At 36.8% G+C, this 27,017-nt stretch overlaps 1 protein-coding gene across 1 annotated transcript in view; it reads left to right on the top strand.

Moving 5' to 3' along the window:
* The window catches only part of gbe1b (glucan (1,4-alpha-), branching enzyme 1b), a 157,878-nt gene that overhangs the window by 63,390 nt on the left and 67,471 nt on the right, over positions 1 to 27,017 (top strand). The window contains exons 7-10 of the mRNA XM_039670539.2: positions 641 to 850; positions 20,021 to 20,136; positions 20,624 to 20,751; positions 23,564 to 23,662. Coding sequence (XP_039526473.2) covers positions 641 to 850; positions 20,021 to 20,136; positions 20,624 to 20,751; positions 23,564 to 23,662 — 553 coding nt within the window. The remainder of the gene's footprint in view (positions 1 to 640; positions 851 to 20,020; positions 20,137 to 20,623; positions 20,752 to 23,563; positions 23,663 to 27,017) is intronic.

Below are 27,017 nucleotides of genomic sequence, written 5' to 3'. Positions count from 1 at the left end.
TTTGTTTGTTTTTGCGCACAAAAAGTGTTCTCGTCGTTTGATAAAGTTAAAATTGAGCCCCTGTAGTCACTAGGACTATTTTAACGATGTCTTTGATGACTTTTCGAGGCCAGCAAGTCATTCCCTCAAGAAGCCTATGGACTAGTATGCAGGAGCGATCTTAATATCTTAAATATCTTAATTTGTGTTCCGAAGATGAACGAAGGTCTTACGGGGTTGGAAAAACATGAGGGTGAGTAAATACTGACAGAATTTTCATTTTTGGGTGAACTGACCCTTTAAAAGAAATCATATAGGCCTTGAGATGAGAATGAGGCATGAGAATGAGAATTGAGATGTACAAAACAAACTAACTGCATTATGACAATAAATTGACAGCCATCAACTCCAACACACATTTTCTTGAGCATGTCTTGAAGAAAGCAGATGTTCTGTATTCTGCAAGCCTACGTGTGCATCTTTTGTGTTGCAATACACCCCGAAAGATATCTCTGTACTTTTTAAAAGAGTCGGGCTGAACACCCAAACTACTGCTAGATTCAAGCTCATACCAAGAATAAGGTCATACAGGTTGACAGACAACCTCTGCCCTGGCTGCTCTGATATCTGCCTTCATCTGTTCTTCTCTCTCTCTATCCAGTCGTTTTGGCACCCCAGAGGAACTCAAGGAGCTGATTGACGTGGCTCACTCTCTGGGTATCATCGTCCTGCTTGATGTGGTGCACAGCCACGCATCCAAGAACACCGAGGACGGGCTGAACCACTTTGACGGCTCTGACTCCTGTTTCTTCCACAGTGGGCCCCGTGGAGTACACAGCCTCTGGGACAGCAGACTCTTCAACTACTCTAGGTAAGACTGAAGTTTGTTTTTCACATTTCAAACACCTCATGCTTCACATAAGTTACTCTGCTCTCTCCTCATACAACACCTTTTGTTACACGGCGTTGTGTAACGACGACACAAGCTCTGTTCTAAAATCTAGGCTCGGTTCCAGTACCTAGGGAGCTGCTTACTGAAGGCTTTCGACGAAAGGCTGTTCCAATAATTATTTTTTAACTTTCTAAGATGCCTTGTTTTTGCCAGGTTATTCTCCAGGGCTGAAGACGCTCCTTAGAAACTACTGTACAGTTGAAATTTAGCGTTTAACTAAAGCTGCATGCACGCCATGTCGCAATTATCGTAATTACGAGATGACAACATGTGGCGTTTTGCTCTGAGATGTTCGTGCAACACTGTCAAAATGAATTTGCAGTGGTCAGGTGGTCCAAGTCTGAGCTTTCAGAAAAGTCGGAGTTTCTACGAGGACGTGAACACAGACAGAATCTTCTAATTATGGTACTTATGTCATGAGTATTTTGCAAGTAATGTAAATGTATTTATTGTGACAAGCTAATTATTAAGTAGCTAAATATATTTTTATTTCTGTGCAATCCCAAAATGCATGACGACAAGCTTAGTGAAAAATAGATTAAATGTGGAGATTTTCATTATAAATATTTGAACAATCAATTAAAAAAAGAATAGTATTGATAAACAGTTATTATTTGTTTGTTGTGTACTTTCATGTTTATTAGAAAGCGCACAATTAGCTTGGCAACATGCTAACACTAGCTATAGAATTTGGCGGTAAATCGTTAAAAAAATATATTTTTTTTCCATTTAAATTAATAAATAAATATTTTATGAGAAAAGCCCATATTAAATATGATGAGATTTCTCGTAGAGGTGAAAATCTCTATCGTGATTACAGGGTTAAATTAGTATAGATTATGCTCATTTGTATTGTAAACACAGGGTTAAATTAGCATAGATTATGCAACTGCTATGTTTACATTTCATTACAGTGCCAATCGCAGGCACCGCCTCCCCTGTCGTTTTGCTTTTAATAGAGATAAAAAACCTTTAAATCTGTTGGATAACGGTCACTTCAATTGTAAACTATTTTAATAGCATGAGCCTATGCTATCTCACGACCAATTTGTACGAATTTGTACGAGTGATTCAAAAGTGGCTAATTCGTAATAATTCATACGACCTCACTCGTACGAATTCGTACGATTTGTCTAAACCCACGTGACGGTTATGTTTAGGGGCGGGGTCAGGGGTAGGTCATTCGTACGAATTCATACGAATTGTCTAATTCGTAAAATATGTACGATTTAGCAAAATTAAAAAAAAAGTACAAAAAGAGTGAGGTCGTACGAGTTGTTACGAATTAGCCACCTTGTAAAATTCGTACGAATTCCCGAGTCGCACATTGTGCAGCAGGAATCACAGTTCACTGATCATAATCTTTGATTATGGTTGCACTCATTGTTTGCACTTAAGTTATTTTTCAGTAAGTAATACGTTCTTTAAACTGTTATTTTTGTTTGTATACTGTTTTTTTTATACCATTTTCTGTGAAATCCTACAGGAGAGAAGCTAGTCAGCTGAGTTTGTGGCTAAACCTTTTACAGTGCTTGTATATTGTTGTCTTTCAATGCATATGATAATTCGTACTCAGAATGTAGAGCTGAAATGACATTCATTACAAAATGATGTCATACGCAAAAGGCATTTGTTAACCCACTGGAGTCGTATGGATTATTTTTATGATGGATGGATTCTTCAAAAACTCGCACTCTATTCAAATTATGGGATAATTTAAATTTTTGGGTGAATTATTCCTTTAATAAAATTTTTTCTTTGCTCTAATTTTGCTTAAATTAATACCAACCTCTCAAATTTACTGTTCTGGAACTATGTGGGTATGTACGGGTGTGTGTGTGTGTTCTTGAGCTGTGCTCACAGGTCATATCTCTGTAATTAATAATGTGGCATGGAATTATGCTTCCATAATTAGTTCACCTCATCAGCACTTTTGTTTGCCCATAATCAAGCATTAACATGTCCTTATCTCACGCGACGGAATATTCATGTAAAATTCTTAAAGCGTTTTAAAGATGCTTTCTGTTTATGAATAATCATTGCAGTATTTGCCTATTTAGACTAATTCTTCTCTGAAAACAAAGAGACAGCAATGCTAAGAGGCTTAGAAATGTGGAGCCCACAGTAGACCAAGTTAAAGGAATCGCTCCGTCATTATTTGATCTCCCTCATGTCATTCTAAACTCGCTTGACTTTGTTCCATCGAACATAAAAGGAGATCTTTATACTGCTTAAAACAGTTTGGAACGACATAAAGACTTTTCATTTATGGGGGGGTCTTTCCCTTTAAATACCAAGATCATATCAAATTGTTGCAGTTACTGTAGATTCTATTTAAGGAATATTTGACCCGTCATCATTATAGCTAAAAATGCATTGTATTTCTGTAGCCATTAGTTTTTCATCACAACCATATGCTAGCTAATATGTTAATTTCCTTTTCTTTTCCCCCCCCCCAAACCCATACTGAGCGAGTCTTTAAATTGGAACACCTACTGTACTCTATTTGCCTCTGGCAGTATTCCCAATGCACTGTCTTGGGCTGACAGCAATTACTTCAATGTTGTGTGTGAAACCTCTCTGCCAAAGCGCAGTGTGAATTCTCCATCGGTATGTCCTTCCTCATCGTTCACTGCCTTTGTCTCTGATGTTAAATATGCTATCGAAAATTCAACTAATCACTTTCAAATTGCCACACTGTTCTGTTTCAAATAAATGTTGCCCATTTAAAAAATTGATCGGATATTTTTCTCACAGTATTCTTGTTCATGAAATAATGTGTAGAAAAATAGTGTAGCATTTTGAGGAAGAGCACGACCTGGAGTGGGGTTTGGCATTTATAAAGTAAAAGCATAGATATGTGATGTTTAGTAAGTTATATCATTTATTAATAATCACAATAAATGTTTCTTCTGACCTGTAATATAGTCTAAAAATCTAACTGAAGCCTTAGGATGAAGCCTTCTAAACTGATGTCTGCTGTTTTAAAATCAATAAGTGTATCCCTAACTCATCTTTGGTAATCAAAATTACATGAAGAGTTCCATTTGAAATTTTGTTCTAAAATGACCATTTTTATCAAGCTTGTATATTTAAGTTCAGTAATTTCACTTAAATGACAATTAATAGGTAATCTTCATTGCCATTTAAGTGAAATTACTGAACTTAAATATACAAGCTTGATCAAAATGATCATTTTAGAAGAAAATTTCAAATGGCACTAAGAGGCTTTTGCATCTGATCTCTTCATATATACAGTATACATATATATACACTCACACACACACACATATATATATATATAGGGGAAACTCGAAAAATGTGAATATCGTGCATTCTCATTACATGCAAAGTGACATATTTCAAGCCTTTATTTGTTATAATTTTGAAGATTATGGCGTAATTGTGATTATAGAGTCTATTCCTGAACTTCAGCCAGCTCCTTGTTTCCTGTCTGCCATTATTGGACAAACTGATTAATCAAGATGTGTCTGATTATTGTTGGCGTGACTACTGAGGTCAGGCACACCTGAATTAATCGGTTTGTCCAATAATGGCAGACAGGAAACAAGGAGCTGGCTGAAGTTCAGGAAGTAGTGCAGCTATAAAGCCAATTAATGAAATAAATAATAATAAATATATATGTGTGCACTCATTAATATGCACATTAATCATTAACATATCACAGAAACACTACACAATGCAAAGTGGAAGTGTAGCCATATAAGTTTGAACCAGAAACTGATTCAAAACAAGTGGAAGAGTGAATTATACTGACTCGTCTATGTAATAGAATGGTAATTTGTTTTATGTATCGCAATGTCGGACACATAGTGGTAATTGATATGATTAGCCTTTGGCATGACTATGTTATCAAACAGCTAAAAATGTGTACACAAACCATGTTCCCGTTCCCCATCTCAGAGTCAGACAGCTTCTCTCTAAAACTATCATAGATATATAGACACATTAGCAACATTAAAAACTTGATTTTCACCTCAGGGGGTCTTTTAAGGTTTATCTTTTAGAGTATTTTGCTTTAATTTGTACAGGAGAGTTTGGAGTAAGTATAGTGTAGACCGAAAACAACTGTTTGTTTTATGAAAATAATCAAGTTTACTATTTTTAATTGTTAGAATTTATGCTAATAGAATTCTAGTTAGTAAGCATAACTTACAAGTTACTAGTAATAATAGGTGATGATGTGTAGTCAGCACATTTAGGATTTTTATGGCTTTTTATCAACTTCAAATGTGATTTAAAAATCAGCTTTTTTATAAACATTATACATTTAAATAATGTATTAATTAGTGTAACTAATACCATTCATAAGCATTACTTTAGATATAAATCAACATATGGACTTTAATTTAACAGCCACATGTGTGAGTAAATTGACAGAGCGTTTTGGGACTTTTTTTCACCTTACTCTGAACTCTGCAGGTCTTTGTATGTTGAACATGCATTAGATTTTTAAGTTATGAGTGATTTTCTTTTTGATACAATAATATCACATTCTTTTTGTTTTTGTGCACTCATAGATGTACAGTATTTCCACGCATTCAGAACACTTAAGCATGAAATTTTCACTTATTCGTCAGAGCAAAAGATCTTAGGTGGGTGAAATAGATCTCGAGAGATGCACTTGACACCTGGCTGGGTAGAAAGTTCATTTTGGGTTTCAGTTAGAGCATCTGTTTTGTTTTGTTTTTTCTGATGTAAAAGAACTTCAGTGGTTTTTGTTCTCAAAAACAAACTTTACAAATTAGAGCAAACTGTTGGAGTGTTTCCAAAAACAATTATTTTTGGTTTGCTGTCAAAACAGAGTTGACACTTAACTAGACTTTTTTTTAAAAACAAATCTGCATCTGCAATTTTTTCGTAAAGCATATGTGTATAATGTGTGTGAATACTGTTTACAGTTGACAGTGTATAATTGGAAGACAAAGCCTCCATTTATGGAGCTGATAAAAATAAAAACTTGATGGTTAAAACATGTTTGCTCATTAATAACTAAAAATATGTTAATGTGAAATAACTAAGTGTCTGAAATTGTGTGTTTTTATATGGAGGCCATGCAAAGAGGCGCATATTGTAGGACAGGGTAGTTAAAAAAGTATTTGAAAGAAAAAGTGGTTCAGGTTCAGCCTTGTTTATTTTGACCTTTGTCAAACACTGTAACTAAATCTGAATTTCTCATTGCACTGCCTGAATATTATTATGGAGATATTTTTGCTTGTAAAATTACATTTTAAAAAAAGCAACAAATGTAAATCCACATTTGAAAGTTTAATTAATTAGAAGCATCAAGCATATAGAAAAGTAATCCCTACTGAATAGTATTAAAGACTTTTTGGCTTTGTAATAAAGTACATTGCCTATGAGTCTGAATTTTAATGGCCATAGCATTTGCATTGTCTTTTTATTGCAGTATCAGTCAGTAACAGCTGTTTTTTTTCTTTTTCTTTCTTTTTTTTTTGGCACCAACACTGAAATTCTCTGAAGGACTGTTTTCCCTAGAAAGTAATGACATTATCCTTTTATTTTACAGCTCGGAAATGCGCAGATCCCTGATCAAGTGCACATGTATGAGAGTCTACATCTAACAGTGTGTGTTCTAATGTTATCTGAACACGTATCAGTCATGCCCTGTGAGATTTTCAGTAATGAAAGACTTAGCATATCAAAATGAGAATCTCGAAGCGCAAAACAACACGTGTAAATGAACTGAAGAACAGCAATTGACATAAATGGGCCTTAAATTTGTAGTAGCTCAGAGTGCCCTTGTGTGTCCCAGCATCAGAGACGTGTTTACAAGTTTACAAAAGTGTTTCGAGTCAAACACACAATGTATGCGGCTCCACGGATGCCGCCCAATGCTCTGTTCTCCAAATCATTACTGTCATCAGAGCCGTAAGCTCTACAAAAGAGTATGCCACTTTAGCCTCTAGCTGGCTCTGACCCTCACGGTAAACGCGGACCTTTTGATTGGTGCTCTCGCTGCGCGTGATAATTAAGTTTCTCTTCTTCTCCTTCCACGTCTGAAAGCTCATCTCGTCACACATTAAGAGACGGACCAGCCGCCTCCGTGCAGTCTATCAATGCCTTTTTGAACCCACGTTAAATAAGCGCATGCCAAAAGCTGCTGCCGCCAATACATTATCCAGTGTTAGTGTCAGACGGCGCAGAGATTCCGTAATAAGAGCCAAGCTGCAGTTTCATTACTTATTGAGCTTGTGCCGTTTTCAGAGGGACTCATTAAACGGGCAGCAGACATATGCCACAACCAGCAGCCATCTGAAGAGTCATTTGTAAAAGCCCGAAGGAACGCCCCGGTGTCATTGCCGGTTCATTTGTCTGTTTTTCTTGTTGCCGCTTGTTTGGATGCAACTCAGTGTCGGCGGCTCTCTATTAATTCCTGCTTATGAAAGTTCCTGCCGACTGTAATGGCACAGCATTGTTTAATCAAGCCACTTTTATACAGACGATCAGAAAACATCGGGCGAATATCGGTGGAAGTTACCAATGTTTTTTGGATTTGTTTTTAAATGAGGGACTCTGATCATCCATTCATTATGGTATTACGTACTTTCTTGGTTGTTGGCTGGAAGAAAACAAGTCTTGAGAGTGTACTTGGCCTTGAAAAGTGGGGTGGTGGGTCAGGTGGGGAATTTTCCAACCACATGCTTTGCTGGTTGCATCAGATCCACATATTCTAGCAAGCAAGCATCTGCAGTCAGAGCTGTAGCCTTCCGGACAAACGGCGCAATTCGAGTTCAAGTCCTGGCTCGATTGGCTCCATTCCTGATCCCACTTCTCTCATTGCGTCATGTCTCCTCTAAATGATATCAATTGAAAAATCCAACTTAAAGGGTTAGTTCACCCAAAAATGAAAATTCTGTCAGTATTTACTCACCCTCATGTTGTTTCAACCCCGTAAGACCTTCGTTCATCTTCGGAATACAAATTAAGATATTTAAGATATTACCATCGCTCCTTCATACAGTCCATAGGCTTCTTGAGGTACTGGCTCTTGCTGTCCTCGAAAAGTCATTAAAGACATCGTTAAAATAGTCCAAGTGACTACAGGGGCTCAATCTGAAGTTTATCAAACGACGAGAACACTTTTGTGCGCAAAAAAACAACAAAAATAACGACTTTATTTCAACTATCACTTCCTTCTCCATGAGCCTTTAAGTCAGTTAACGTAGTGTGATTGCGTAAAGCTACATCACACGTAGGCTCACTATTGGCCGACGCTGGTCATGTGTGTGTGATGCTGTGTGACGTACAATAACAGAAGCTTACGCTATTAAACTAGTAACCTGACTCGAGCAGAGGGAGAAATAAACGAATAGTTGAAATAAAGTCGTTATTTTTGTTGTTTTTTTGCGCACAAAAGTGTTCTCGTCGTTTGATAAACTTAAGATTGAGCCCCTGTAGTCACTTGGACTATTTTAACGATGTCTTTAATGACTTTTCGAGGACAGCAAGAGCCAGTCCCTCAAGAAGCCTATGGACTGTATGCAGGAGCGATCTTAATATCTTAAATATCTTAATTTGTGTTCCGAAGATGAACGAAGGTCTTACGGGGTTGGAACAACATGAGGGTGAGTAAATACTGACAGAATTTTCATTTTTGGGTGAACTAACCCTTTAAAGGACAAGTTCGGTATTTTACAATTAAAGGGTAACTAAACCCCTGGTTAGAGCCTGACTCCACCCACTGGCAATACTCGCAATTCCGATTCCTGACTCGCTACAGTGGTTTTGACGACACAAGATGGTTTTTATATTGCCAAGGGCGTAGCTCGCGTGGTGAGCTGAAAGCTGCGCACGTCACGAAGAACCGCTAAAATCCAATAGGAAAATTCAACTGCAGTAGCCACCGTTCAACCTGAAGAGGGCAGCACTAAGACGCTTTTACACCATATATTGTAGAAATAGAACACTTTATAAACAAATGTCAAAAAAAGTTACTCGAATCAATGACTGGTATTAATAAAGATCAATTCTTACAGATCATTAACTAAAAATAGTTGGTTAAATGGTTAGTTACTCTTTAAAGCCCTATTTCAAGATAATTTCTGATGAAATAGAATGGTTAAGATTGTTTTTTAGACTTTTCTGATTCTGTGGTAGCACCCCCACACCTCTACAATAGTTACATTGGTGCACAGGAACAATCCTTTATAAAATGAATAAAACTTTAGTTTACAAAGACGCGAATCTCACCGAGAGGTCTGGGGTGTTCACTGATATGCTCAAACAAAAATCGCTGCAAAAGATGCTTTCCAACAGATTTTATCGTAGTTTTTGTACAACTCCATTGACTTGTATTGTATGTTCTGTGATGTACGGTATTACTCCGCCGCCAGAAACGGAAATGGGGTTGTTTGTATTGTTTCTGCAGTTTTATGCAGTCGCGGTATCGTAGGCTACACTATACAAGTGGTTTGCTTAGTTGCAATTGGCAAAGGTGCATTATCGCCACCAACTGGGCTGGAGTGTCTATCAGAGAATGTCTAATTGAAGAGAATTGGCACTGGCTGGTTACTTCCGGTTTCTGGACTGGCTGCAGTAACACGTCTCTGTTCATGCGGGGGTGCTCGCGGTCGAGAGCAGAATGAATGGGTGTCTATGGGGTTTCACCCCCAGAAATTCACTTTTCTCAGGATGTAATTTGAAAGTTGCATTCAAAAGGGATGGCTAAGATAATACTCTATGCTGAAAATTGCATTTTTAAGTTCACTTATTTGTTCTGAAAATCTGTTAAAAAATGTGATGATGTTACACAATGCTAGTGTGTTCCGGTCAACAACGGCCTAACCCGTAAGAAATCGAAAGGACATAAGTAATCGTTTATTCGACTTTTGGCCTTTAATCTATTTTGAACTTGCGGAATCTATGTTGATTCAACGACAAGCAGGTGAAAGAGACACATTTAGCCGTTTAGCCCCATAGACTCCCATTCATTCTGCGCTCGCCCGTGATCACCTCCAGTGGAATTCTAATGGAACTGCAACCAAGATGACACACAATGGAGCGAATAGGAAGTGCCAAGGCTCTCCGTTAGACGGGCTCTGCTATTTTTCAAGCTCTCAACGGAAGAATGTACGGTTGTGAGGCGTTTGGAAAAATAGGTCTACAATTTTACAACGAATGGTAAAAGCATCTTTTGCGGCGATTTTTGTGTGAGCATATCAGTGAACACCCCAGACCACTCGGTGGTTTCACGTCTTTGTAAACTAAAGTTTTATGCATTTTATGAAGGATTGTTCCTGTGCACCTAGTGTATGTAACCATTGTAGAGGTGTGGGGGTGCTACCACAGAATCCGAAAATTTTCGGAACAGCAGTATCTGTCTAAAAAACGATCTTAACCATTCTATTTCATCAGAAACGATCTCAAAACAGGGCTTTAATTGTAAAACACCGAACATGTCCTTTAAAAAAGCAAGCCCTTGCTCGTAGAACATTGAGATGTATATTTCTTGGTCTATCATAACCGCCTATTAAAATTCATGGCAAATGATTCTATCCAGTTTCCCTGTTTGCCTCATCTTCAACGTGTAGAAAAGTCATGAACACAAGGTGATTTTATGGAAACATCTGGTGCATAATCGCTTTAGCTCTGTTAAGCTCCGTGTCTCTATGGCATCTACTGGGAAATGCGAACAGCCAGTGTTTGAGGTCTTGTGGTTGAGATCTAACTAGCCCAGAGACATCCGCTGGGCCGCACTTCATGGCTTCCTGTGGCTCCTCTAATAGGCTGTTTCAAAGAGCTGCAAGGACACCTTGTGAAGAAGAGTAAATTTAATCCTCTGTGCCGCCACGACGCTCCTCTCCACCCGTCTCCTGAAGGGCAGGCGCACTTCCTCTCGGCCATCGCCACCGTCTGCCCTCTCTCTGGCGCTGGAGAGGTCTCAGATGTGTGACTTCAGAAGGCTCTTTCCACGCTTATCCATCCCTTCCTCCAATCTCCTGCTGTATCGGCTCATTTGCATCCATTTCTCATCAATCATCACCTCTGCACATCAAACGGAGCCAGACCCGAGGCTAGCCGCTTTTGTGGTCTCACATTTCGATCGTGCGGTACATTCACCAACGCCTATTGCTCTTTTTAAAAATCCGAACTAAGAAGAATGTGCAGGTTTAATGACTTTATGGGGAACGCTTGGTATGCTGTGCTATAAGCGTGAATTATACTTGGCCTTTGTGGACGATTTCCAGTGACGACTGTGGATAAAGTTCATGAGGTTCCCCAGCCACGTTTCCAGAGAATATTCCTTCCTCATCAGAACACGTTGCATGTTCACCCAACACCTCTCCATGGGACTTAATAAACTTTCTATTGAGACAAATGCCTGGAATTCACCAGAGGCACAGCTGGATGTCGATGGAGAATGCTAATTCTGACAGGTTTGGATGAATTCCAGAGCCCTCTATGCAACGGAAAAAAAAAAACTAAATATGACGATGGCACTTGTCACATCGTTTTATCCAGGTGTTCTACATCTCTTCCCCAATAAACATTAATCTGCGCTGCTTGTCTCTTATTGAATGAGTGAAGAAGCCGTTTTGCCGTTAGGACAGGCACAGCATGTGAGATGCGTGAAATGAGGTGCCTCGACCGTCGTTTCCCACAAGGCCCGGCTGTTTGCCATCTCTCAGACTGTCAGATGCCGTCGTTTCACCGCTGCGCCTTGTGTGAAATGACCTGTCAAGGTTGTAAATTTATTTGTCCTTATGCAGGTTGACTGTAATGTTGAGGATACAGGGATTTATACATTTCCTCTTCCTGCGATCTTCCTTACACCTGAGACTGGATAACAATATCAGGTTGAGCAAATGCAAATAAGGTCAGCGTATCCCCGTTGAGGGATTATCCTCGCTTTTAGAGTATTCTTGTAGTGTTAATTCACGACTGTCTGTGAACCAGTGCTTATGACATATTTGGCATACTGTGCAGCAAGGTCACTTCATGTTTATCATCACACTTGTCATTCTTTCCCCAAGGATACATGTGGTGTTGAGGCAGATTATCAGCTATTTGGCTTTCTGGAAATGTCGCATGGCTTTTTTTTCTTTCTTGCACTGAAAGGCTTGACTACCAATCCAAGCCATTTCATTGATATTCATCTTATATGTTGTCATTGCTCATGGTAAATTGTAGCGATGTTGGGAAATCACGAAGGGAAACTCATAATCAAATGAAACCGTCCTTCCAGACACCCTTGAAATTGTATGTAATCTGGTTAAGGCGAAAACTGGCCCATTTGTCAATTTCTAGCCAGAGTTTCTAGAGTTGCCGGAAACTGGTTCCTTCACCTCAGCGTTACTCAACATGCGGGCCTCGAGTCATTTTGTGGCCTGTGTGATGATGTCAACATTGTGGCAACTGTGTTCATTCTATGTTAACCCTATAAAGTTGATTAATATTATCAGATTTGATATTTGGCTTCGTAAGACCTTTCCACCAAAACACGTCTTCTGCCTTTTTCATTATTTGGCATTTTATTATCATATGTTTGGAGTAGGACCTGTTATTTATCTATCCAATACACATATTTTATCTAATTGATTTCTAGTTAATTTTATTTATATTTTTATGTAGTAAATCCCTATATATTCTATATTTTTAAATATATTTTACGTTTGTCTAAATGTTCAATAGACAAATCAATTTTTTTTTAAATATTTGTGTTCACTTGTTCGTTGTTATTTCTTGTTCACTTATGAAACGTTAATTTATATCAAATTATACAACTTCTTTAAATGTATCATATGTAGAAATTACTAACCAAGATTATTACCTTATAACGCCACCTTCACACTGGCAGTTGAAATCAGCTCCGTAATACGCAATACGTTCCCAACGGACGTCGTACTACACAGTGAAAAGCGTCGGACGCGGGTAGAACAAAAATGGCGGAGAGATTAAAGTTTGATTCAGTTCTGTATGATCTCTCTGATTAGGGTTATGCTGCGTGAGGAAAGTTGCTCAGGACGTTGACATGTCAGGTCGGCTAAAAAATGTGATATAGTGGTCAATAGTTCAATGTCTACCTTCAATTTAATTGTATTAACTGCCCTTATAAACGTTAGAAAGTCATGAAAATAAAAAATGACATCACAACTTATCGTTATAAAATCAATATTTATTTTATTAAAAGTTAATAATTCAGGTTTGTTTATTAGTACCATAGCAACGCTCAACTTCCGCTGGAATTGTCGGATAGGAACCGTCCGTAGCTTTTCGCAAGAGTTCAAATTTTTGAACGCATCCGGATGACCAACGGACACGATTTTCGTCGCACCGCACTCGGTCGGACCCGTTTCGGACCCATTCACATGCGGTCTGTGAATCTCCATAGGAAATGAATGACTTCCGGTCGTTTCGCAGCCGCATCGGAGCTGATTTCAACTGCCAGTGTGAAGGCGGCGTTATACAGTGATTTTGATCACATCACATACCAACCATGGTCTGCTTACCTCATTAATATAAATAACTAGTTAAATTTAGTGCGCCCCTTGAGGACAAAGGGACTCTTCTGTGCGGCCCCTGAGTTTTCCAAAGTTGAGTATCCCAGCTTTACCTTCACACACCATCTCACCGGAAGGCTTTTTACCCTCCCTGTCAGATAACTCGGCTGACAGGACTTGCCCATAAGGAATAACAGCTATTCTTATGGCTTTAATGTGCAGGTGCAGCTTTGTCATGGGAGGCATTACCTCAGTCCCATGATAACGCATTGTGTATTTGGCCTTTGCTATGTGTGTTGATCACAGTATAATCTATTTATCGCTCACAGCTCTGCGTGACCGCCCATGCCGCACGCTTATCAGATTACCACAGCCCCCTAGTATTGGGATAGCAAACCCTGAGTTGCAAACTCGCCATTTGCAACTTTATGAAACGATGGTGGGGAGATCTGCATCAGCATTTTCCCCCATGGCTTGGAAAAGTACAATCTACCCCGGCGCCTGATTCACTCCTCATGCAGAACCAATTGGAAACTGCTCAGTCCTGGAAGAAGCTTTGGGGGATTTGCGCCTGTTCGACGGGGACTTGTATCCATATATTTGATTTAGCATACATGAATGTTGCTGCCTAGATCAGGCAAAGCATGGAATGACTCCAAATGAAGGCTGCAACCAAGCTGATGTTATAGAGATGCACCAATGTATTGGCCAACAATCTGTATCGGCCTGTAAAAGCAATTGTTTTCACTATCGGCCATCGGCATCCGATGATCAGTGCCGATTATATCCTGTCAATCAAAAGGGTACGGTAAAACATAACCGACTGCAATTCACAGTGTGTGTGAAGAAAATATATTGTGTTGAAATTGAGTTAGTTCAGGCAAGTTAATGCGACAATAATTCATTATTCACTATTTGACCCTATAAATCGGCCGTAGTTCAAGCCAGGGTTGCCAGATATGCAATTTGTACCTATACTAAACACTTTTTTGAGTGCGCTTGTCATCCAATAGCTCCGTGCTTTGTTACTTCTATAAAGAAACAAAGTGTCATCTTTCAAATTCGGTCAATTTTATCACACAATGAAATGTGACTTGACAGATCACTGAAGCAGCAGCGCGGCGCGCGAGTCAATTCTTCCACTTTAATACAAGTTATATCTAGAAAAACATGCATGAATATCAGAAGATTGAAAGTTACTGTACAACTTACCAAAATCTTTTATCATGTCTCATGCAATCAATCAGTGTTTCAACCGTGGAAAGATGTCAACAAAATTTGCTAGTAAACAATATCACTTAACCCTCTGGGGTTCTTCGGGTCAATCATGACCCGAAGCGTTTAAATAAAAAAATGTTAAAAATTGTAGCTTCACCGGAATGGTCCGAAACTTGGTGACTTTAATGGTACTTGGTATATGAACAGGATTTGAAAAGTCTAAGTGGTCATAAAAAAAATAGTCACACTCAGGACCTTCGGGTCAAAAATGACCCGCATAGGAAATGAATGGGAAATTGGCAAAAATGTGAAAATGCTGATTTTTTTTTTTTGTGCGTACGATCTACAAATCAGCAACGATCTTGAAAAAAGCACACAACAGTGAAGGGGTGAATCTATAAAACATCAAGAGTGCAAAACAGACACATCCACACACACACACACACACACACACACACACACACACAAACACACCTTTATACACAAACACACCAACAAATTCAGATTATACATTTTTTTTTTTTTTTGCATTTTGCATTTTTAAAAAGCTCAGTTTGTCCACGAGATGGCATCCATCTAATTTCAAAAATTGCTTTTATGAGGCCTAGGCTTGACTCCAAAATGAAATACAGCTTTAAAAAAAAATAAAAAATATTTTTTTCTATTATATTCAATGGGGGAAAATGTGGTCATAATTATTGCATTAATACTAATTATAAATTTTTTTATTTTTGAAATTTTCTCAAAACACCAAAAAAGAAAAGAAAAAAAAAACATTATAAAAAACAAGTAAAAAAAAAATTATGATTTTCTTTTTTAAACATGAATCCCGCCCTTCGGGTCAATTTTGACCCGAAGGCCCCAAGTGTGACTGTTAAACGAAGAACCCCAGAGGGTTAATTTTGCATTTACCTGAGGAAAGTCATAAACACTAAAAATGCTTGTTTTTTTAACCCATCTTTGGGTCAAATATGGACAAACTCAGCCATTGGGTTAAATGTTTAAATTACATTTTTGACTCAACATTTGGGTCTGTCCATATTTGACCCAAATTTGGGTTAAAACAACCCAGCATTTTTAGAGTGTAGCGTTAAAAAGAAAAAACTAGAGAGGAGCTTATTTACTGTTAATTATGTTTGAATAAATCTTGCCATGAAGACAAATGCTTATGAAAACTACTTTATTTGTGTAACCGAGTTGTATACAAACATTTCAGCTTTTATTTGAGTGTAAATATTAAATCTCGAAATAATAGCAGTTGAATGTAATAGTTCTGTTGTTCATTTTAACCTCTAATTTTATAGTGTACCAAATGAAAGGAGTTATCTGCACAGTTTGCAGAATTATTTATGAGAGATTTTTTTTTTTATCAATAAGAAAAAAACATACTATCGGCATGGGCCGAAATCATTCTGAACAATCGGTGTCGGCTGAGAAATTGCATATCAGTGCATTTCTTGTTATCAGACATCTTCACAGTTCTGCAGACTTACATGTGCGACGAGGTTCATAAGTTATCCTGAATAGCTTCAAGTTTCAATGTGAGTGTCAAAAGATGGTTCATTTCCATATTTTTCTCATTTTCTGCTACCTGGGCCTTTTGGTATTGTTGTAGAAGTTTAGAAGAGAAGAATGAAGGTCGAAGAGCGTTCGTGCAGTTGAATACAGTTTAAGATGTAGGATTAATGCTAGCTATCGTTCCTGCCAGAACCGGCTGCATCGCAAGTGTCACATTGTCCTCCTTCTGACAATAACATTAAGGATGCCGTACCACGAATCGGAGCACCTGGCATTTATAAAACTCTCAGGCATGATGATGGTGTTCTTTCGCGCTCTTTAATTTGGCTTCACACGGTTGAGATGCTTTACCTTGTTCTGTGTGCGCTTCTAACGGTGCCAGAGGACCCCTGCGCTCGCTATTTAACAAAGTTTCTATGGCAACGTGGCCATTACTCCAAGTTGTTGAGGATGCTCATCTGGAGGGGGCTGGTCACAAGTGCCTACACATATCATCCAAACACCAGGATACAGACATACTTTAGAGATGAGTTGATTCCAATTTCTCATCCCGACGGATAATTTATGCTCATGGCCGCATGCCACGGGAAGCTGATTGGGAGACCCGATGATGATTCACTATATGAGCGTATTGGTATTCATAGAGGTTTTGAACATAGATTGAGTCCCACATGCATGTGCAGCTTTTCAAAAACTCACCAAGGGAGTTTCAAAACATTTGCGTAAATTGAGGCATAAATTACCGAAGGGGTTCACAAACACATTTTTTAGGTTTTTAAAAGGATAGTTCACCCAAAAGTGAAAATAACACAAAAGAAGTTAAGATTGTTAAGATCAAAATTTGACTGTAGCCTTTGACTTCTTCCATATTGGGAAAAAAAAAGAATATAGAAGTCAATGGCTACCATTAACTTTCTTTAAAATATCATCTTTTGTGTTAGCCTGGGAAAACCCTGACAACTTCCGACAAATTTAGATTTGCCCTGAAAGTTAGTCTGGCGAAGAGCTCATTCAAGCTCTCATTTGGACCTTGAACCATTTGGTTCCCAATGAAGTCCATTATATGGAGAAAATCCTGGAATGTTTTCATCAAAAACCTTAATTTCTTTTCGACTGAAGAAAGAAAGACATGGACATCTTGGATGACATGGGGGTGAGTCAATTATCAGCAAAAGTTTTTTTTTTTAAAGTGAACTACTCCTTTAATGCAAACAGACATTTCCAGCAGTTATAGTCACTCACTCACTCAATTATACCAATTGTTTGTGGATCATCACATTGATTTATAATGTTTTAATAATCTGTTGAAGTTGAGATCCCTTTTCCTACTAGAAAAAGCAAAAACGCAGGTTTTTTTTTTTTTTTTACATTCTAGAGCCAAATAGTCTGTATCATGAGTGTAGTTGTGATCGATGAGGAGCCTTGTTTCACTCAGTATCATGTGAAATCCTAACTCTGTCAACGCAATAATATCGCACTTCCAGGCAGTGCAGAGTTCTCGCCATCTGGGAAGCAACACATCCCAGAAAGTGATGATGTCAGCTGGGATAATTATATTGCCTGGTGCCTGAGAACCTGGAGCCACAACTCTGGTCTTCCAGAAAGTTGTGTACACATAATCACTGTATAACAGACATTGGTCTTATTAAAAAAGTTTGTGATATTCCAGGAGTAACAATTGAAGTAACAAACCCTCTGTTACGTATTGTATAAATTTGAGTTTTAAGCCTGTATGATAACATGCATTTATTAGCATATTAATGTAATTACAACTAGTTCTTATGATGTCACATTGAACATTAAAAAGGATTATGTTGGTTACACTTTATTTTAGGGTGCATTAGTATTGACATTGTAACATGTACTTTCTAAATAGGGTTAAGATTAGGGTTTGGTTTGGGGTTAGTTGCATGTAATTGTGCATCATTTATAGTTATTAATATAGTAACTAGTGTTGTCAAAATATTCGGTACTTCTGTACCAAGTCGATACAAAAAATTTAGAAACATTACGGTACCAAGTATCGTAGGTACCGAGTACCTGGTCAAACCCGGTTCTGGATGCGCTTGCATGCACAAAGGGCGTGCAGTTGCGGCGTCTTCATGAAAGCGCCAAGACTTGGCGACCGGTGGCTCTGCTGAAAACACTAAATATTAACGCTGCATCTTCTGCTTGTCTTTGTGTGAATGAACAGCGCAGATGCGTGGTTTCATTTAACGTTACCTCACACACGAGTGACGCTCACGCTGTTTTCAGTCTCAGCTGCCTCACGATATGATAAGATTCATGATTCCATTCATCTCCGAGTCACTTCATGAGCATTTTACCATTTTGTTTGAGAAAAACTATCGTCATATAATAATACACACACATAAACTCAAAGATCTTCCCGGCAACCCGTCAAAATAAAAGTTTGGTTTAACAAAAGAAATTGACAGAAATAATTATATTAGGCTATTGTACAATAGATTTAACTACGTCTCCATTCATTAAAAATACTACTACTAATAATAATAATAATAATAATGTATTGACAGAAATAATTATATTAGGCTATTGTACAATAGATTTAACTACGTCTCCATTCATTAAAAATACTACTACTACTAATAATAATAATAATGTGTGAGAACTTCGGTTGCTTATTTTTCACTTGATTTTTTTTTTTAAGCAATATTTCTCAATATCATCAATATTTTCGTTTAAGCCGCTTGTAGCCTTCAATGTTTTTATAAATTTACCGTCATAAATAATAAAGTCATTGAATTGATATTTTCTTCAAATAGTTAAATTGGAAAAATAGTTTCATTTTGCTATGGTACCGAAATTTGTACCGAGAAGCGAAAGATTTTAACGGTATCGGTACCGACTACTGGAATTTTGGTACCGTGACATCCCTAATAGTAACTGCATATAACATGTAACAATGACACTAAAATAAAGAGTTACCATTATTTTAATGGCTTTTCTTTCATAATACTACATTTACCTGAACTTTTAGCATTTTCTGAGGTTAATTTAACATTGTACTTTGGTTAAACGCATAATTGTTACATCAAACAATAGTTGGTGGACCCATGCAGTAATGTTGAAAAAACCCTACTTTAAAATGATGTTTATTCAGAAGTCATGAGCAAATATGCTCAATATATCAGTAGTTCAAATTAAAATATATGCATTAACTCTTTCCCATCCAGCGCTTTTTTAGTTGTTGTTATTGTTGTTTTTAAAGTTGCCAGCCACCACCAGCCTTTTTGATCAATTTCACAAAACTTTCGTAGCCTCCAGAATATTTTGTTATATGTATATCTGAACATATAATATATTAATTTTAACATTAATTCTACCTTCATGCATTCTTTTTTTCAAAAGGCTTCACTTGAATGTCGGTAAGTTTAATTTAAAAAAGAGCAACATTTTTAACCAAACACTGAGAAAATCACTTTTTTTTTCCATCAACAAACCCAAAGCTACACAGTCCTGTACCACTTCATGGGTTCCACATTTTATTCGGTTACGTTAAGCAGAGAGATTTCAACTTCGTAATCACAGTTTTTAAGCAAGGAATTTTTGAAGAGCCCCTACTTATACCACATAGAGCTTGTAATTGACCACTGCAGATTCATTTAGCCATTAGAAATACATAATTCCCAGTTTGAGGATGAGAACAGCCTCAAATAAGCATATCAGCATATTAGAATGATTTCTGAAGGATCATGTGACTGAAGACTGGAGTAATGATGCTGAAAATTCAGCTTTGCCATCACAGGAACAAATAACTTTAGAAAATTAAGATGAACGGGTGTGTGTTTGCACAGTTTGTAGTATTCATGTCCGAATGGCATAATAAGTGTTTGTGTTTGTGTAGCTGGGAGGTCTTGCGTTTCCTCCTGTCAAACCTGCGCTGGTGGATGGAGGAGTACAGATTTGATGGATTCCGGTTCGATGGAGTCACATCTATGCTCTACCATCATCATGGGATCGGTACGTCCATGGAAAATTAAGCACTTGATGTACTTTACTTACGATTACCATATACTATAACCTTCTTCTCCCCCTGTAAATGTCACAAGCTCTTATTGTAGAACGGTTCGAAAAGCTTGAGAGTTTTCTTGGAATAGCAATCGTTCCAAAGGCATTTTCAATACACTGTGAGCACGTTACGTAAAGTCTCATAAATGAACTGAATTAAGAAGGAAAAGCTTCTTTCAAACAATAAAATAATTACACAAATGGTGGCAAAGTGGCAAAGGTGACCCCGACATTTTTCTTTCTTTTCTTTTAAATGTTGTACTGCTAATGAATATGGGTAGGTTTGCACTCACTTTGACTAAATCCTACTTGGTTTTAATGAAAGATGACGTTAGACTCGCTTTAAAAACAGTATCGTAGCAAGATGGTTTCGTCATAGATCTTTTTCAAATAAATGGTAATTATGGTATCTCTGATTTTCATATTCCTTGATGCTCAGGAACAGGATTTTCTGGGGATTATGCTGAATACTTTGGACTTCAAGTAGATGAGGACTCTCTTGTGTACCTCATGTTGGCGAACCATATTTTGCACACTCTCAATAAAGACTGCATCACTATTGCAGAGGTAAGCCATATGTTTTCTTCTGGAATACACTGAACATAGAAGCTGAGCATGAAGAGTATTTATGAAATGTTAGCAATGCTCCTGTTCTTATTCTGATGCTTTGAAATGACCGTAATACTACAGTAAGTTTCCATAAGCCATGGATTATATTTAAAGCTGCAAAAATATGACTGTTTTCAAACAGGTTTCCACCTAGACAATCCCCATACAACTTGTGAGCTCTATTTAAAATTCTTATGTCTGCGATAGCTTTTCCTGATAAAGCAAGACCAGCATGAAAAATATGAATTATGGGTAATATAATATTGAATTACCATTTATTTATGAAATAACTAAAATTGTCTTTGATGGATTCGATTGAACATTTCAAAAGAACAGCATTTATTTGAAATATTTTGTAATAATATTAATGTTTGATCAATTGAATCCTTGCTAAATAAAAGTTTTAATTTCTTGAAAAAAAAACCTTATTGACCCCAAACTTTGGAATAGTAGTCCATGTGTATATAAATGATTTATTTGTATTTAAAAATTGTATTAAAAGCATAACGTAGAGATACTACAACATATCGTCGCTAGCAGGTGGAAATTTTTAAAACACTATTTTTAAAAACCAATATTGTGGCTTTATATTTGTGAAGAAACTTGCATGTATCATTATATGTTTACCAGTTTACCAAAATCAAGCTCGAATGGAGTTACAAGGTTTCAACCTGCACATTTTTCGAATTTCAAACATATGTGTTAAGTAAACGTGCATTACTTTACATTATTTACTGCAGCTACGTGGTCATTTGGTCAAAATGTTATTAAAGATAAAGTGCTATGCACAAGCTATTTATGAACAAGCTATTAACAAATGCAAAACTCAAATACTTAAAACATTCGCCTTCATATATAGTGTTTCTTGACTTATTCAAAGAAACAGTTCTTTATTTACCCTAGCCTTGCAAACAAGCAGAGATAATCCAAATTGCGTGCAACACTTCATTCACAATAGAGGTCAATGAAGGTGCCGTTTGACCGACAGTTTAAGGATCCAGTGTTAAGTTAATGTTGATGTTCAGTCACAAGCTATTTTCAATACTTTTCATTGGTTAAATACTGTATTTGCAAATCCCAAAGACAGACAAAAATGGTGACCAATAATGATTTTTATTTTTATTTTAAGTTAACAAAATGACAAAACATATATATAAAGTTCTCATCCGACTGTGACAATGTACTTATAAAAAGTAGTAGTTCAAAGTGGCCATATTCGAAATATTTATGTAATACACGTATTCAATTTTAGAACATCAAAGCACTGTCAGCAACTCTTTCACAATGTGCTAGTTTAAATATGCAAAAGAATAAATGAGATCTGAAGTGAATAACTATTTAAATTGCCGTAGTTGAAAGGTGTCTCTCTTGCTGTACTGGTTACTAAATATGCGGCGGAATCATCCGAAATGACCACAATACCTTTAGTCACGGCTCGGTAACCTTAATCTTGTCAACAGCGACACTGTATCCCAACTCCACAAAGACAGAATTAACCTTCAGAGCCAACGGGACACAGTGCATTAAATTAGCACTCAGTGGCTCTGTCTAAAGCCATGATTAATGATACCACTTACTTTTTACTTACTTTGTTCTGTGTTTTGTAATTAGTGGACAGTGCCCACCAGAGATATCATCTGATTCTCTTTTATGAGCTCCATTGATAGAGCTGGACTGTGAATACTAAAGTTTGCTTACATTGCAGGAAACAATTAAATAGCATAAAAACAGACTACAAATCTAACTAAAACTAGGACCACAGTGCTGAAAGCTACTTTTTGTATTCAGCGTGTAATTCCATTTTGCACTGCACTGCATATTATGTGATACCCTGCAGAAAAGAGTAGGATGGCTGGAGACCACTGCTAATCTAGCCAACAAAATTACTAGGTAAAATTGATGAGTTTTTTTTTTTGATTTTGTCTGCAATAACAGATTTGTCTGGTCATGTGATCCCAACATGTACGCCCCCGTGAGGCGACCCACTCCATGTGTATAAATAAATTAACTTTTATTATGCTAGATATGACTGGAGTCATCATTAAATTTTACATTACAAAACATATTTTTCAAATACAAAGTATAAAATAATTTAAGGATATTTTTAAGTTCCACTCCATGCATATAAACATTTACTTTTAATAGACCAGATATGACTGGGGTCATAATTAAATTTCCATTTTTTATATATATATATATATATATATATATATATATATGCTGGAAAAAATATATATATTTCTTTCAAGTGCTATATTTGAATATATATATATATATATATATATATATATATATAGAATATATGTTTCTTTTTAAATTTAAGTTCCATTCCATGTATATACATAAATTTGCTTTCATCATTATATTAGTTCTTATTATTATGTTAATCATATTTTTGAAACACATTACTCATTTTGTATGTACAAAATATTAATCATATTTTTCATACATTATTATTTGAATAAAATGTTTTATGAATGCTTTTAAGTTCCACTCCATATATACCATATATATATATATATATATATATATATATATATATATTAACTTTTAGTCATCATTAAAGTTTGATTGTCATTATATTAAAAATATGTTTTTAAATACTTACTTTTGAATACATTCATTTTTTATTTAAAAAAATACCATGTGCATATTTTAAATGTCATATGGCTTCTAAAGACACATACCCAGTCCACACTTTATTTTTGGCTGAGTTATTCCATCAACAATATTTCTAACCTCTCCATAATTGTTGTGTTTCGGTATGAAGGATGTGTCCGGTATGCCCGCCATTTGCCGACCAGTCAAAGAAGGAGGTCTTGGTTTTGACTATCGCCTGTCCATGGCCATTCCAGACAAATGGATTCAGGTGAGTGTAACATAAATGGATGAATAACATGCAATTAGCTCACTTACATTCAACATCATGAACCAAACTACTGTTCAGTCCTGCTGTAAGTGTAACCAAAGACTTCATACAAAGACGGTGCACTTATATTGCTATGAATGGGAGAAAATGCATTGTGAAATATGGCGAAATAAGTCCCGCCTTCTAAATAAAAGAGCCAATCGCCAATTGGTAAATTCATTGCGTCACTACAACTGCCGTTAGAAGCTCCGGTTGTTATACAGCAAATGTGCATTGAATGTTTTTGGCTGCCTGTGCAGTTTTTTTTTTTGTCATGATTTGAGCGTTAAAGGAGTTTTTATGTAAGAAATGTGTTTCAAATAATCAGAAAATGGCCCTGATATGTCACTAGACATTAAGAAATCATGTTCATTTCAAATACTTATATCACTGACAACAGTAGTCCAGCCAGGATATTGACATTTAAAAACTGAAGTTGCAGCACTCAACTGATGTTGATGTTGTCATGTTGTGTTTTGGTCTGATGGTCCGCCCTCCACCGATCTACCAATCACGGAGTCAGTAGTGTTGCAGCATTCAGGTTGCCAGCTCTGCATAATTTTGGATCCTGCAGCCTATCTGGCAACCTCGAGTCAGGGGGGAGGGGATACACCGCTCTACAGTAATTTGAAAGTGATTGCAGTACCACTTTTGGCCACAATCTTGCATACGGCTCCTTTAAGAAAGTAAATTTATGAGAATTTAATCGATGACATTTAATCATAAGCTTGGTAAACAGCTTTGGAGAATTTGATGTTTCCTCTTTCAGAGAGATAGGAGCTGTACTTGTGTGACTGAAACAGCTGCCCAATGGGGCGTTTCAAAGATGGCCGCCAAGTGAAATGACTTGCCTTAAAGGAACTTTGGTGTAACTGACAACTTACCTCATTTTACCCACATTTCAATATATTCCCTCCGGATAGTGCCAGTTTGTTTGTGCCATATCGTGCTAAATATCTCATTCATCATTCATCACGCACTTGCCCTGCTTGTAATTTGGAAGCAAGACGTGTTTCTATCTTTTTCTCTGGGGAATTAGATTTAAAGATAGTTTATCTAGAACCAGCTCCAAATCTAGACTGACAAGCGGTGGATCAGATAAATAGGGCGTATTCAAATTTTTCTTGGCAGATATTTATAAATTGTCATATACTTGGAAACTGGGATGCGGTTTATACTCGCGGTCATGTTTTTGTCTTTTTTTGTGAGTGTGCATAATTAAAAGTATAATTATGGGCAATTCTTCAATCATTTTTCTTAATTAGGGTTTCTTCTGTGAGTTGATCTAAAGCATTCCTTTGTTCTGTGCTGTTTCTGTGGATATGCATATTAATGAAGGTCTTCTCGTTATGGATAAATATATATGTAGAGAGAGAGATTTTTGGATTCTTTTCTCTTCTTGGCAATAGCACGAGGCAAAGCACATCTATCAGACTGATCAGAGAGCCACAGCTCTCAAACTATCAGTTTGAACCCTTTATTTCAGCCGTTTGTTATATCTTTTCACTGCTCTGACCCATTGGTGGGTTTATGTTTTTTATGAAAATACATTTTAAATTCTGTATCATCAGTTTGGTTCATTCCATTTGTGTCTTTGTTAAACAGAATATTTGCGAGTCTTCAAAATCATCATGACCACTTGAAATTCCCAATGTCATATTTTTGGTGTTTTGCTTTAAAACCAATCTGCTTTGGCTCATAATGGTTTGAAAAGGAATGTTACACAAAAATAATAGATCGGTGCTTAAATGATTCAACTCTTTGTTTACACTGCAAAATCTTAGTACCCATTGTAAAGCTGAAACCTTAAAGGGATAGTTCACCCAAAAATGAAAATTCTCCCATTAATTACTCACCCTCTTGTCTTTCCAAACCCGTAAGACTTTCCTTGGTGATCTTTTTGGTGAAATTAGAGGGATTTCTGTCCCTCCATTGACAGTCTGTGCAACCTCCTCTTTGACGCTTCAAAAAGTTCTTAAAGAGATTGTAAAACTAATCCATATGAATTGAGTGGTTTAGTCCACATTTTCTGAAAGAGAACTGATCTCTATATGATGAACAGATTAAATGTAGGCTTTTATTCACACAGAAACATTCAACTCACATATCAGATATGGTAAATGGAAACTCAAGCATGTTCGCTTGACGTGCAAGAACTAATGTAGGGAAGTGTATTGCATTCACTTGAAGAAAACAATATACTCCTTTTTTTCTGAATTAATGAGCTAATTATCTCAGAATTACGAGAGAATTTTTCACAGAAAAAAGTTTTTGCTGTGTTTTTCTGAATTAATGACTAAAAAAATACGAGTAACTCATTAATTCATAAAAACAGAGTGAAAAAAAAGTTTTTTTTAAAAAAATATATCCTATAATTCTAAAATAATTAACTCGTTAATTCAGAAAAACAGCAAAAAAACATTTTTCCATGAACAATTATCTCATAATTCTGAGATATTAACTAATTTTGTTTCCTCAAGTGAGTGCAACACGCTTCCATATTAATGAGGTTCATTCTCTTCGTTCATTGTCTGGGTTTTTTTTGCGCGTCAAGCAGGATCGGTTGAGCTTCTGTTTGTTTTCTGATTAATTTTTATATGTGAATAAAAGCCTAAATTCAATCTGTTCATCATATAAAGCAAACCTCTTCAGAAAATCTGTACTAAACCGCTTCATTCATATGGATTAGTTTTAAAATCTCTTTATTAACTTTTTGAAGCAAACTGGTGCTGTCTGCGTAGCTGTCTCTGAAGGGACAGAAAGCTCTCAAATTTCATCAAAATCTTCATTTATGTTCAGAAGATGAATGAAAGTCGGTTCTGGAATGGCATGAGGGTGAGTGATTGATGACTGAATTTAAATTTAACCCAATAATTAAATGTACATGAATCAGAAAATTCGAACAAACGGGTCGGTTAAAACATTTAAGATATTGACGTATGAATACAATAAACTCTTGAGGGCTATTTAATAACATTATATAATCTTTATGCTGAAAGTTAAGAAAACAATGTTTTCATTGAATTCTTACAAGGGTCTTGCATGAGTCTTTTTCCTCTAATATTTTATGACTCTCCTGTCCGCATTCTTGTTTATTTTGACAGGCACAGTAAAAGCAAAAAGTATGTGCCCCGTGTACTGCAGGGGTGACTGTTTGTGCTGAGCGCACAGCCTCCATGGAGAATCGGCATGCATTGCTAAACAAGGCTACTCAGAAAACAAGGCTTTTTACCAGACCAGCAGCAACGGGCTGTCTGGACGCGTTTGCCCCAGGTGACCCTCTGCGGCTCCGCTCCAGCAGGCCGATGCACTCTCC

Source organism: Pimephales promelas, chromosome 16 (assembly GCF_988280905.1).
Source record: "Pimephales promelas chromosome 16, fPimPro1.hap1.1, whole genome shotgun sequence".
NCBI classification, from domain to species: Eukaryota; Metazoa; Chordata; class Actinopteri; order Cypriniformes; family Leuciscidae; genus Pimephales; species Pimephales promelas.
Note: the sequence above shows the minus strand (reverse complement) of the source record. Positions and strands in the feature narration are given on the sequence as shown.